This window comes from Canis aureus, chromosome 14 (genome assembly GCF_053574225.1).
Source record: "Canis aureus isolate CA01 chromosome 14, VMU_Caureus_v.1.0, whole genome shotgun sequence".
In the NCBI taxonomy this organism is placed as follows: domain Eukaryota; kingdom Metazoa; phylum Chordata; class Mammalia; order Carnivora; family Canidae; genus Canis; species Canis aureus.
Genome location: NC_135624.1, coordinates 11,331,959 through 11,346,341, shown reverse-complemented (window position 1 = coordinate 11,346,341; position 14,383 = coordinate 11,331,959). Strand labels below are relative to the sequence as shown.

At 35.1% G+C, this 14,383-nt stretch overlaps 1 protein-coding gene across 10 annotated transcripts in view; it reads left to right on the top strand.

Annotated features, from left to right (window-relative positions):
• The window catches only part of ANGPT1 (angiopoietin 1), a 356,334-nt gene that overhangs the window by 115,831 nt on the left and 226,120 nt on the right, over positions 1–14,383 (top strand). Inside the window, exon 2 of one of the 10 annotated variants that reach the window (XM_077846958.1) lies at positions 8,673–8,761. The exons of the other annotated variants lie outside the window; for them this stretch is intronic. Coding sequence (XP_077703084.1) covers positions 8,708–8,761 — 54 coding nt within the window. The 5' untranslated portion in view covers positions 8,673–8,707. The remainder of the gene's footprint in view (positions 1–8,672; positions 8,762–14,383) is intronic. 10 annotated transcript variants of the gene reach the window in all.

The window sequence follows — 14,383 nt, the reverse complement described above, 5'->3', positions numbered from 1 at the left end:
TGATTCTGTTGAGCTTATATCATGCAAAGGTTCCATATGTTAATTTATTGTGTGAAATAAATTTTTGTTTGCATTCTTCTTGGTCAGTGATTATGGCATAGTTTGCAGATTATAGCCAAGCATAACTATGCAAATGTTCTTTGGTTACATTGACCCTGGCTAATGTGAATCTAGCTGATTATATGCTGAAAATGTCCCTGTTGATGTTGAGTCAGAGCAGTTTGGCTTGACTATTGTCTGTTTAAATTTGCATATCTTTTGTCATTGTTAATGCGATTGGTAGGAGGATCAAGAAACCAAATAAATTCTTTCAGCAAAGAACTTGCTAAAAAGCTGTCTCAAGTTTCCCTTAATTAGAGGGTTGTTTTTTTTTTTTAGGTTCTAGGTTTCTTGTAATGTATTTATTTTGATAATTCAAATGGAAATCTTTTTACTGTAACTATTTGGTATGCTTAGTACTGCAAATTGTACTACTTACATTTTAATTCCGAATAGTTGTGTTAGGATAAAAAACAATGCACTGCAAAAAATGAGGCTATCAGTGTAAATGCAGTTGATTCAGCAAAATAATTAATCAAAGCATGGTGATTATTATGCAGCTCATGGCATCACTATCAGGAAGGTTTTGATGCAAGATGCGTGTTATCAATGCTAGATGCAGCTAGATGATAATTTATGTTAATCTGATACCTTCTGTGAAGTTAGGTAAACTAAATTCTTTTACAAATATTTTTCACAAGATACTGACTTCAGTAAATAAAAGTCCCTTTATGAGACTTACATGGTTGAATGTCATTTCTCAACCCTTCTGGTTTTGCAACTAAACAAGATGAGAAAGAATGCAAGGGGAAAATGATGTGTTGGTCATACCTTAAGTGTTGGACCTGTCATGGCACTTGTCTCTTGCTATCATGGGTTTCATTCGAGGAGATCAACTTTGTCTAGTAACCTGTCAATTAACGCTAATTATGAATTAGGTTGATAGCATTATTCTCACTTATCAGATGGGGAAGAGCAATATAAATAATAGGCTAAAAAATCACCTGGGCTGTATGTCTACATTTGACTCTCTTCAATCATATGGTCCTTTTCAGAACTATTAGTAAACCATACCCAATACCTGAGACCAGGTCTTGGGATAATAACATGAAGTACAAATGGCCTTTGTGCTTTGCCACTTGCTTGTGATTCCCTTCTACGTATCTATACCAGAGAAATGTCTAGTGTTTAATGTCTACCTTATATCTCATGCTTCTTGAATTATTGTTTTCTTTCTCCTATATCCGAGAAATTCACAAATATGTATATTTAAAGACTCAGATTTAAGACATGTAAATTCTATCATTTGGAGGAATGCTTAGGAAGTCCTTTGCCTTTGCTAAATGATGTCTTTGTTGTTGTTGAAAGTATAAATAAAGAGTAAAAAACATGCCTTATAACAGACAACAAAGGTCTAACTATTGTAAATATTTTACGCTATTTAAAATTGATGAGTTGATGATTATTAGTAGAAAATATGTTATGAATTGCCATCCAGAATATTTTAATAGATGAAAGATTTTTACTTAAGTACTTAGCTAAATATTTCTAAAGACATTTTTTGACTAACAATATCCTCTACTTATATTCTTTGTTTCAGAGAATTATTATGATCTTTTTAAAACTCATGTATTACAGATATTAACCCATATTAATATCTACTACATTATGACCCCATGAGACTAGTGACTAAAGCAGTGTATAGTCCATAGCAGATAGACAATAAATATTTGTTGAATGAACAAATGGATGCATTGTCTATGTGTTACAATCTATATTTTACCATGTACTATTAACAATTTGTTTTGGATGTACACTTTACCTCCCTAGATTGTAAGTTATCACTTAGGCAAGTATTACATTCTATAATTATTTTTGTTCTGATATTCATCAAAAAGATATTGGGTCTAGGGACTCCTGGGTGGCTCAGCAGTTGAGTGTCTGTCTGCCTTTGGCTCAGGGAGTGATCTGGGTCTGGAGATGGAGTCCCGTCTAAAGTTCCGTACAGGGAGCCTGCTTCTCCCTCTGCCTATATGTCTCTGCCTCTCTCTCTGTCTCTCATGAATAAGTACATAAAATCTTAAAAAAAAAAAAGATATTAGGTCTAGAGTAGGTGATTATTAATTATTCAAATTGTATTTAGCCAATGACCTAGGATCTCAAAAACTTCTACATCACTCTATCTTGTCCACTTAATTATTCTTTAAGAGTCAGCTTTGTTACCAGTTCTCTAGGAAATGTACCTGCACTCCATTTCCCCTGCCAGGCTGAGCTCTCCAGTGTTATCAGAATAAGTTGGATGTATCATGAAGGCACTGCACTTCCATGTTATGTGGTTGCTGTCATTTTTATTATTTGTTTTGAGGCCTGTTTTCCTACTCAGACTATGAGTCCCCTCGAGTGTAGTTAATGTTTTTTCATATATATCTGAAATGTTTATTGAGTGTTTGAACAATATCTCTGTTATCATAATATAAAAATAAAAGACACCAAATGCTCAAGTGTGTGGTGCTGGGTAAAATAATGAAAATTAAGAAGATTTGTAACTATTTTTAGATGCCACAGTTTGCTTGAATCCTTTGTGCTAGGTTACTTGAGGGTCAGTTAGACCTTTCTTTGGGAGGAAAAATAATTTTGTAGGTACCAAAGTACCTACAGTAGGTAACAATTTGCTGCATGCAATAATGACACATATTTACATGTAATATATGCATATGTGAATCTAAGTAATTGGAAAGGATTTCTCATCTGTGCATTGTTTTGGTGGCTGGTGATGCAAAATAAGCCAAAGAGGATGTTCTATGCTTCATTTGCACATATGGAGGAGGAGGTTTCTTTAACGTGTGAAAAAAGCAGGCAATTGATAAGTATGTTTTTAAAAATTTGTCACTAAACTTGGAAAAAATATGCGTATATGATTTACACACAGAGGTAGAAAAAAATGGCAGTTGCCAAGAAAGGTTAAAGGAATAATTTCCTTTTAAATTCAGTTGTAGAAATGTCCCTACAAGTTCATTTGAGATTAACCCTAGGTTTTCAAGCCAAAGAGGAAGTCTTTAGTTAATATGTCTGCATTAACTTTTCAACAAATAGTTAAGTTTTATTTTTTGCTTGTTATCTTTTAGAATTAAAAGATCCAAGAAGGGGATCCCTGGGTGGCGCAGCGGTTTGGCGCCTGCCTTTGGCCCAGGGCGCGATCCTGGGGACCCGGGATTGAATCCCACATCGGGCTCCCGGTGCATGGAGCCTGCTTCTCCCTCGGCCTGTGTCTCTGCCTCTCTCTCTCTCTCTGTGACTATCATAAATAAATAAAAAAAAAAAAAATTAAAAAAAAAAAAAAAAAAAAAGATCCAAGAAGGCAGAAAAACCTTTCTGGGCCTTAGATGTTGGGCAGTTGGAGTTATAATAGTCTTTTGGATTTGTCTATAGGAAAGAGCAAGCCTCTCCTCAAATTCTACATTGGCAGATCTCAGGTTGTAGGACCAGGGCAAGTAGGTCCTTTACTATGGGTGATTACAGCCTTTTTTTTTTACCCCTAACTGTGCCATTTCACATTTTTTAAATAGTGTTCATCTCATATATAATTATCTGTTCACTGTAATCTAAACTGGATAAGAATGTATCATTCATTTCCTTAAAATTTTCCTACAGTTTTTCATTATGTAAGACTAAAATCCAAATTCCTTACCATGAGGCTTTAGATGATCTGCCCCCTATTCCTCTCTAGATTCATCATTTATCATCACCTTTCCTTTATTTCAGTTACTCATGACATTAGCCTTCTTGTTATTTCTCCAACAGACCAGCTTATTTCTGTCTCAGGGGCTTTACATGCTGTTTACTTATCTAGGAAAATTCTTCCTCCAGATCATGGCATGGTTAGCTCTTTCTTTTTATTCAGATCTTTGCTCAGAAGTCATCTTCCCACAGTCTTTTCTGAGTACTATAACCTTCTGCCTTCCCACATTCTCCTAAATGACTTTTTTATCATATAATACTATATCATTTCTTCATGGCATTTATCACTATATGACCTTTTATTGCTTATTGTTTGTCACATTATTTATTCTTTCTCTACCTATAGAGAATGTAAATGCCACAAGAGGTCCTTGTCTGTCTTGTTACCCGTAGTATACCTTACTGCTAGAAGAATGCACAACAGAGAGTAGGACCTCAGTAAATATATGTAAAATATATTCTCCCAGACCCTGCACTCTGTGAGGTAGACGTTGCCTGTCTTGTTCACTAGTTTTTATTTATTATTTTAAATAACAGATCTTCTTTCCTAGGACAATACCTGGAAAATAGTTTTTTTTTTTTTTTTTTTGGAAAATAGTTTAAAAGAATACTTTTTTTTTTGTTTTTAATGAGTAGTAGAGAAATGAATGGATTCCATGAGTAGACTTGGATTATAATCAAATATACATATGAAAATAAGACTCAACTATATTCCATCTTTTACCCATTTAAATATATAGTTTTAGAAATTTTAATTTTCTGAATCTCCATCTCTATATCAAGGATCAGCAAACTATGGCCCTTGAGCTAAATCTTGCCAGCCACCAGTGTTTGTAAATAAAGTTTTATTGAAATACAACCACATCCATTCCTTAATGTGTTGTCTGGGTATTCATAAATGAAGTTTTATTGAACAGAGTCACACCCATTTGTTTATGCATTGTCTGTAGCTGCCTTCTTCCTACAAAGGCAGAATTGGGGGGTTGCAACAGAGATCAAAAGCTCCACAGATCCTAAACTTCAATATCCAGCCCTTTACAGAAAAAAAAAAAGTTTTCTGACCCCTGTTCTATATCACAAAAGGAATATGGTATTAATATTGGGACCATTGCAAGGTAAATTGTGAGGTTTGTTGTGTGGGAAAAAGATCACCCTCTAGGAGATCAAGTAATCTTCAGGTTCATGCCAGTTGGCAAAGAGCCTGAGTAAGCCATTTCTTGGCTTGGTATTGGGGACATGCTGTGAGGTGACATTTTAGAGTACAGGCAGGGAAATTTCATGTCTTTTCTTTCTCCTGCCCATCATTATGTGGACAGAGAAATATTCCAGAAGCAAATTCATGTGAGAAAAGAAAAAGCACCTGAAAAACAGTACAGATCATCAGCCTCTGGGTTTACCAAGTCCAGGTGCCGGAGTCCTTTGCTTTATCTACTTGCCTCAACCTGTTGGTTGTGGTATCAGTGGTAATGTTGACAAAACATCAGAGGCATTCTGTTTTCATAGAAGTGGGGCTTCAGCACAGCCTCTTAAGTTCAATCTATTTAGAAACCTTTCCTCCTTCTATGATTTGCTTTAGATATAAACATTACAAGTATTCCCATTTGTGTAGATGATGAGAGGGGAGGAGTAACAAGTAGGTGTTCAGCCACAATGTACAGATGTTCCTCAGCCCCTATGTTATAATTTGATAATTAAGAAGATTTTGTTTTCATTCTGCTATGGCCTTGTCTCTCTGTGAAAACATTAGCATCCTTTTCCTGGTCCTTTTCTTCTTTTGAATACCATTTGCTTAGATGCACAACCCTAATTACATTCTGAGTCATCCTTGCTTTTTGTTCCAATACAAGATTATCGTTTGCTGTGAAGTTTGGAAGTTCCAAACCCCCTTTGGTTCTGGCCCCATGGTCTGAGGGAGGAGGGCTTCTTAGTGTTTAAATCTCTTTACAAAGTGTACAAAAGATATGTCCCTCTTCCTTATCAAAGAGGTTTCTAAAGAATGAAGCACACCATGGATTATCTTTTCTTTATATTTTGAGACTTTGTACCTAAATACTTTTCTCTAATTCTTACACAGAAATATTAGAAGTGAGAAGTTTTCAGGCTCATTTGGTCTTAGTTGCCTATCTCAATGATCTGATGATTTCATCCTTTAAACATATGAAAAGGTAATTGTCAATAGAGAAAGTGGTATAAAACATATAAAGCCAGACATAACCCTACAGGTAGGTACCTAATGATTTAATCAATAACATATTTGGCAATAAGTATTGGAGAATATAGAGTAAAATAAATGCAATAAGTGTTACTTGTATATATATATATATATATATATATATATATATATATATATATGACTACAAGTTACTTATTACAGATTTCCATTGGCATATAATTCCTAAGTTTGTGCTGAACTCTTATTTTTTTATTTTTTTAAATATTTTATTTATTTATTCATGAGAGACACGGAGAGAGAGAGGCAGAGACACAGGCAGAGGGAGAAGCAGGCTCCATGCAGGGAGCCCAATGTGGGACTCGATCCCGGGACTCTGGGATCACGCTGACTCAAATGCAGATGGTCAACTGCTAAGCCACCCAGGCATCCCTGTGCTGAACTCTTAAAAGAGCATGCAAATTAGCATAAGTATCAAGCTGTTTCTAAAGAAAATCAGTAGCTAAAATATTAGTGAAATGGAAGTAAGATGTGAATATCTTGAAACAGAAATATATACAAACTCACTGCTATCAAGTAGGCAAGCTTATTGTCTATTTCTGTAGAATTGTTAATGATAAGTTTGAAAGACAGTGTATTTTAAAATTTAGTTACATGTGTAGCTTAACTCACTAGGATCAGAAAAGCTGAATGAGTTGAATCATAATACTAGACCCTAAAGCTTATTAGAGGGTTTCCATTCCTAGAAAATGAATAAATATTTTAAAACTCTAAATTACATTTTATTTCCAAACCTTTAGAGAGAGAGTCCCAAGATTTTGTAAAACATTTTAATACTGTTCTTGTCTTCACTGTTAATAGTTTGACTAGATGAAAATCCAGTGGATATTTATTATAGCTAAATATATGCTGCACCCAGGAGGCCTTGCATCCCCCTTATCTCAAGTGCACAGATGTAAGACATGAGAATTTTATCCTTATTACTAAGTCACCAATCTTCTCTTTGCTTTTCAACTTTACTAAATTTTTAAATAACAGGAACAGAGCTGTGATAATCAGTACTTTTAATATTTATTGAATAGATGAATTATTGAAAAAATTGAAAATTTTAACTTTAAAATTTTTGAACAAATGAACTGATGAATTATAAATATTTCTTAGCAATGGAACCCTATTTCCAAGCAAATTATTTTTTTTTATTTTTTATTTTTTCCAAGCAAATTATTAGGTAAAATCTTGATATGTAACCTAGATGCAAATGGAAGGGGTAGAGGAGAGGGGTGCTGCCAGGACCCTCTTCCTGGGCCCCTCTCCCAGAGGCATTCCCCAGGGGACCCTATATGTTCAAAGGAATATGGTTTCAAAATGGCTGCAACAAAACTTTCAAATAATCAAATATTAGCTAGGTAAAGCTGCCAAAACCAATCTACTGGCAGAGAGGAAGAATCATAACACTTGTTACTTTGAATGTTTTTTGGCAAGTTGATGTAAGAATGTCCAAATCTGCCATATACAAAATAGTTTAAGAATGTTACTGAGTATACAAGAGTACAGGTTGTTCAAAATGCTGAGGCCCACCCATACTTAACCTGACAAAATATGTCAAGATAAGAGACAACTCTTAGGCAATTAGTGGCATATTGTATAACTTAATCTATCTTCTAAATTATTCAATTGCATGATAGTTTATATTTCTTTATTTTAAATTTAGGGACATGAATTACGTTGATAATATTAAATATCTCAAGCTACCATATTCACTTAGAACAGAATTCATTGTTAAGGATAATGAAAGGAAATCTAAATTTTATTTTATTTATTTTTTAAGATTTATTTATTTATTTATTTATTTATTTATTTATTTATTTTAGAGACAGAGAGAGTCCTGGGGGTAGGAGCAAAGGGAGAGGGAGAAAGAATCCTAAGCAGACTCCTTGCTGAGTGCAGAGCCTGACTCAGGGCTGGATCTCATGCCCCTGAGATCAAGACCTGAGCTGAAGCCAAGAGTCAGGTGCTTAACTGACTACATAGCCCAGGAGCCCCAGGAAATCTTAATTTTAAGAATGCATTTACATATTTACAAAATTTTCATTGATTCTTGTTAGGTCTACTTAGCTTATCTTTGTTTTTACTTCTAGAATATGACACCAGGAATAGGAATCTTAAAATTGTGATTTTTTTTATTCATTTGTGCTGAAATATTAATAAAAGGCAGTAAGATTACTTGCATTTATTTTTAAGGCATTTATCTTGACTGCAAAGGTTAATTTAGTTAAGACTAGTTAAAGTCAAACTTGAATCCACTTTCCAAACACACCTAAGCTGCAGTGTTTCACAATGTGCTGAGAGAACAACAACACGAAGGCAATGTCTTCAATTCTATTAGCTCTGTGGAGCTTTTTCTTTTTCTTTAGGAGATAAATAATACACAGCCCTTTGATATACTGAGGAGTGAAAGCTCCAAAGTCAAGCCTTATATTAATTTATTATTACCTTTTTACTAGGTTAGAAATAGGCATCCTAATAATTGTTTCTGACTTCCCAATGGCCTGCTTTTTCAAAAGCCTATTTCCCATTCTAAGTGGGAAACTTCTGAGACTTGAAAATGGGAAAAGAGACATGCAAGGCAGTCTTCCAAACAGGAAAGACAAAAGGACTCAAAGGAACTCATTCCTGGCCTGCCTTTCTTTTTCATTTTTCTTTTCTCCTCTGGTATTGTTTCCAGTAAGCTTCTACGTGATCGTCCTTGTACTGGTGGCCATGGAGCAGAAGTGCAAGAAGGAGGATGGCCAAGAGGGAGGGCGAATGAACAAGGTGACTGTTCATTTACTGGGGGCTAGGGGACACAGTGAGGGCTCATGGGACCAGAGCAGTGTCTGGAGGACTGCTCCATAAGAGATGGCAGTGAGTTCTGTCATGGGATTTTAGGATGTAGTTAGTTGTGGACCATCGAACTAAGCATCTGGTATTAACAGGACAGGCAGCCAGGTAATCAGTTATCTAATTAAATATGCACAATGTAGTCTGCTAGGTACTGCGAGGCAGTGATGAATCTGCTACAGCCCCTATTGTTGAGAAGCCTAACCCCACTGAAACAGAGAGTAAACGCATAGTTCATGTCCACGGTTTTCTATGTCAAAGAGACAATTACACAGTGATGAAGTGTGTTGTACCTAAAGCCAGACTGGCTGGATTTGAATCTTGAAAGCATCACTCCCTTCCTGTGTGACTTTGGGCAAGTTTCTTAACTTTTCTGTGCCAGTCATTCACTTTCATTACCAAACTGAGGTAATAAAGATATCTACATTATAAGGTGATTGCTAAGAGTAAAGATGATTCACATAAATTACTTCCCATTAAGTTCTCTAACACAGTGAATGTTAAGTAAATATTAGTGATTCCTTGGAGATAGTTCTGGCTTATAGTAATAGTTAAATGTTAGTAAAACAACTATCAGGCCATTTGAAAACACTTTACATGTCTTAATCTATTGAATACTTTCAAAAGCCAGTGTGAGGTAGATAGTAATATAATTTTCCCACATGGCAAGTTGGAAATTGAGGCACAGAGGGGAAGTAAATTGCCCAGGATTACTTAGGGCTGAGTGGCGGGACCAGCATGAAACTCCAGGCAGTTTGGCTCCATGACCTACGCTCTTAACCAACTACGGGATTACCTATAGCAACTTTTACGGTGTCTCCTCTTGTCAATCTTCAAACCTTAAATCTGTTTTAAAATATTTTTCTGTAGTAGTCTTTGCACCTAAGCCCTTAATTCTTTCATACTAAATGTATGTGCCCCTTTCTTAAGTACTGTTTCAGTCATTTGTCCACATCCTAACTCTAAAGCTCCATGGTTAAATTGACTGTGACACGTAGTGATGTTGCTGATTGAAGCACAATAGCCCAATTCTCTCTGCCCTCCCACAGATCTGTTAGCAGACCAGGAATCCCACATCTGTAGTCCCTCCTGCCTCTCTCCTTAGAAGCACCATCTCTTGAAGTTACAGAGCTTAATTGAATCTGACTATTTATCTAAAAAGTTTTAAAACACAAAGAAAGGCTTACAATTGCCTTACATGGGGTGAAGCCGCCTATTCTAAATATCTTCCGTTCAATTTAATGACCTCCCTCTTAGATTTATCTGCGGGCACTCCTTCTTGGAAAAGCAGAAGCACATCCTGGAACTTAAAATATTATTTGCATGCACTTTCTTTTGTGGGTCATTCGAGAGAGTTGTAAAAATGAGAAGAAAAGCCTTGTTTTCTCAGGCAATGACCTCTTATCTCACTTCCTATTTTATTTATCATTGTCCCTATTAATTAAAATATTTCTTGTATTTTGGTCCAAGGCCAAAACACTGACTGCTACTTGCAGAGAATTGTGATGATTCTCCCTCTTTTTTAATCTTGGAGGCCTGATGACTCAGATGCTGGGGCTTTGAGGGTGGTAGCTTTTATAGCCCTTAATGATCAACCACATGAGGTAGAAAGACTCCAGACTACCCTAACTTACTTCTGACAGTTCTTTTTCGTGGATTCAAAAGAAGAGAGAGCACAAAATAGGATGAGAGCAAAGTAGAATTCAGGCATGCTTTTCGTCCACCTTCACATAGTAGGACAGATTAAAACCCATTAAGGAGAAAAAAGATTCAGTGTGTATCTGTTTTCTTAACCTGAGTTTTCCATGGAATGCTGACAATCAGGAGTGTGTGGCAGATCAATGTTGTAGATGCTCCATAGCTACTGGTAGGATATATGCACAAATAAATACATGCTGTAGTGCTCAGATTATTTAGGGGCAACTTTCAGTCAGTGAAGTGGTCTGAAAGATTAGTGTTAAAGCTGAATAACCAGAACCTTTTCCCAATTTGCAGGAAATTATTAACTTAAGGAGCAGGCTCCATGCAGGCAGCCCGATGTGGGACTCGATCCCGGTACTCCAAGATTACGCCCTGGGCGGAAGGCGGCGCTAAACCGCTGAGCCACCCGGACGTCCCACAAATAAATATTAATAGAGGCTGGGAATTAACCTCCTAAATTTAGTGGTGTAATTTGTACTTTATGTGGACACATGATTAGAATGTGATTTACCTCAGCCATTTAGCATAGTCATATGCCCTGCTAATGAAATTACTATTGCTTTGTGTATGGAAGGAATCAATTTATCGGCAAAGAGGACAATGGATATCAGATATTCTATCAGCAAAACAAGTGTGAAAATGACATTCTACTTTACGAAAGGTGGTTAGTAACAAATAGGATATTAATAAGTCTACCTTCATTAAGCAGTCTTATCCAAACAGAAAAGCACATTTTTATAAATAGTAGGTATTATCATATCCATTTTATAGATAACAAACGGAGGACCAATGCAATAAAATGATTTTATAAGATTATAATATTTACTTTGAGACACATGTAGAATTTAAACCCAGGCATTCTGAATAGCTAAATCTAAAGCTCTTTATCGTTCATGCTCTTTCACTTTTCCTTCACAAATTAAAACAAATTTTGATTGATGGGAAGTAGGGAAGAGGTTGAAATGAATGATGTTTTCCTCTAAGTTTTTGAAGAATGTATTCAGAATAAATAACCTGCTATAGAGATAGAAATAATTTGCCAAAATGTATGGGAATTGCTTTAAGAAATCTGTTCTTAGGAGAACTACTTCCTAGCACTATTCCTGACAAGATACAAAATTCTATTTATATCTAAAAATATGTCAGATGCAAATAACTAATTCTTGTTTTTACTTTTTTTTTAATAAGTGAGTTGCTTACACAAACTCAATTGATGTTACCCAGATGTGAGCATACAAATAAAGATAATATTTTAAACTAGTTTTTCTGCATTTCTGCTTATAAACACTGCATTATAGGGCTAGGGTATATTTCTTTTAGTTAAAGACCAAATAGGAATAAAATATAGCCAATAAAGGAAATTGTTTAACATTTAAACATTATGAATTAGGTCCTGTTTGTAATATTTTCGGAAAAATGACCATATGCCATGTGTGTCTTTAGTTTAGTTTAGTTAAGTTTAGTTCTTCAATATATAAAAGTAACCATTGATCCCACATTTATGTTTAGAAAAAGAGAACAGAAAATTAATAAACACTGTGAAAGTGGAACTGCCATTATCTCTTATGACAGTCAAGATAAACTAATGAACTAAGGAGAGTTTGATTAAAATAAATGAATAAAATTGAAAGTGGAAGTGGAAATCCCACAGCTAGCACTCAAAAAAACTCTTAACTGAGGATTGAGTATATATATACTAAGAAGACTCCATATCAGAGAGAAAGGGAAATTATTTTGTGATCATCATATTTCATATGGGACTAAAGCTTATATACTTTGAGTTCACAGATTAAATTTGTGCCATTAACAGGGGGAAAGATCACTATGGAGATTAAATATCTTAAGCACAAAGTATCCCTATATATTCTTCTACTATTTTGAAATGTCTTCCATTGTATCTAACATTGCAAGTTATGGCCAAAAGTATATCTGAGGCAACTACAAAATTCAAATAAACTCTATAAGGCTATCAAATTGCTTGCACTTTAAATAATTCAAATATTTTGAGAATTTCTCTCCTGTTCAAATACAAAATATCCCCTGTGGAAATGAGATTAATGTGTGCTTAGTTCTTTTTTTATTACTGGGCAATTCAGAAATCAACATCAAGGGAGTAATTTTCTATCAGGAGGACACACCAGTTCTAGCTGTCTACCTAGTAGGGTGTATCACATATCTTTTAGGAAGGTGTGGCTTGAAAAATCATATATAGTTTTTAAATTTAGAACCAAAAGAACAATCCTCACCATGTTTGGGTACTAAACTATGCAAAAAAAATACAATTTTTAAATTTAATACAGTGGAAAGAATAGAAGTTAAAGTTAAAGCAAGACTAGAGGGTAATTATTGGTCATATTTTCCAAAGATGGTTATAATAGCATTATATGTATATATAGTATTATGTTATAAATAGTATCATGTCTGCATGTAATTATGCCATAAGAATTCCCTTCTTTTTGAATCTGACTGAGTCATAAAAAGCAACTAAGTTTCCAAATTGTTCATTACAATATTCATGCTTGGCGTCCTGAGCAGCCATGTTAGAGACCCATCTACCTTGAAGTCACCATGTGAAGAAGTCAGGCCACGGAGAGAGGCCATGTGTAGGTACTCTGGTTAACACATCTTTCTTTTTGAGTCATTCCAGCTCAGGTTGTAGACATGTGAGTGAATGAGCCTTCAGATGTTCCAACCCCCCACTCATTCACATTACCTCCAGATGTGGAGTTAAAGACCCAGGCATAATGGAGCAGAAACAACCCATTCCCAGTGTGCCTTGCCTGAAATCCTGACCCATAGAGTCTGTGAGCCTAATGAGCATAATGAAATGGTTGTTACAAGCCATTCAATTTGGAGGTAATATAAAAATGCAACAATAGTGACTGGAATAGCCCTCATTTCCATAGGCATATATACAAGTGTTTACCCTGGTACTTATTACTCTGGTAATCCTTGAAGAGCAATACATTAGGCATGAGCTTTGCCTTCCAGAAGCTAGCATTTAAGTAAGGCTTACAATATGAGTAGAATGTCATAAGTATCAGTTTTTAAGCCAAAATTTTTACTACCTTCCTCTATTCTTTAAAGCTATTTCAGTTTCACATGAATTAAGATTCAATAAATATAACTTGAAGACTACATATACCTTTATGCTTCTTTGAGTAAAATAGTTATTAGTAAGGATTTTTCTTACCTTCAAAATAAATTTGTAAAAATCCTCTGAGGCTTCCTAAACTCCAAGTTGACCAGACTCCATAATGCCAAAATGATATACTGTGTAGTTTATGTGAGTCTTAATGCTTACATTATTTGCAATTTTTTCTCTCATCTAAAAATTGTAAAAACCTCAGTGAATTCAGATTTTTGAGAATCAAGGCATGAAGCTATTTTATAACTATTTACTACTTAACCTGTCATGTTTAGGCTGTAAGTTTAAATCCAGATGTTTCTGAAAGCTGTTATTGAACACGGCTGACTGGTGGTCTCCCAAATGTAAAATGAGTTAGCAGCATCTGTTCAATTCCCAGAGGTTTGGAATTCCTGCAATAAAATCCATCCCAGATTCTCCCCTTCTTAACTGATGAGCAAAGGATGTGGACTTGATCGAAACAGGTATAGGAACATTCTTTAAATACATGAAGTGCTTTGCTTATTACATTATATATTGGTTGAAACTTATTGGAAAACAAGATAACAGTAAATAAAAAGAACATAACTATTTTTTAACTATTTTTTAATAACCCTTGACTCAGTAATCCTACTTCTGGGAATCATTCCCGAGGAAATAATTCAAAAAAGTGAAAAAGCAATATATATGAACATATTCATTGTAGCTATCATAGCAGGAACACTGGA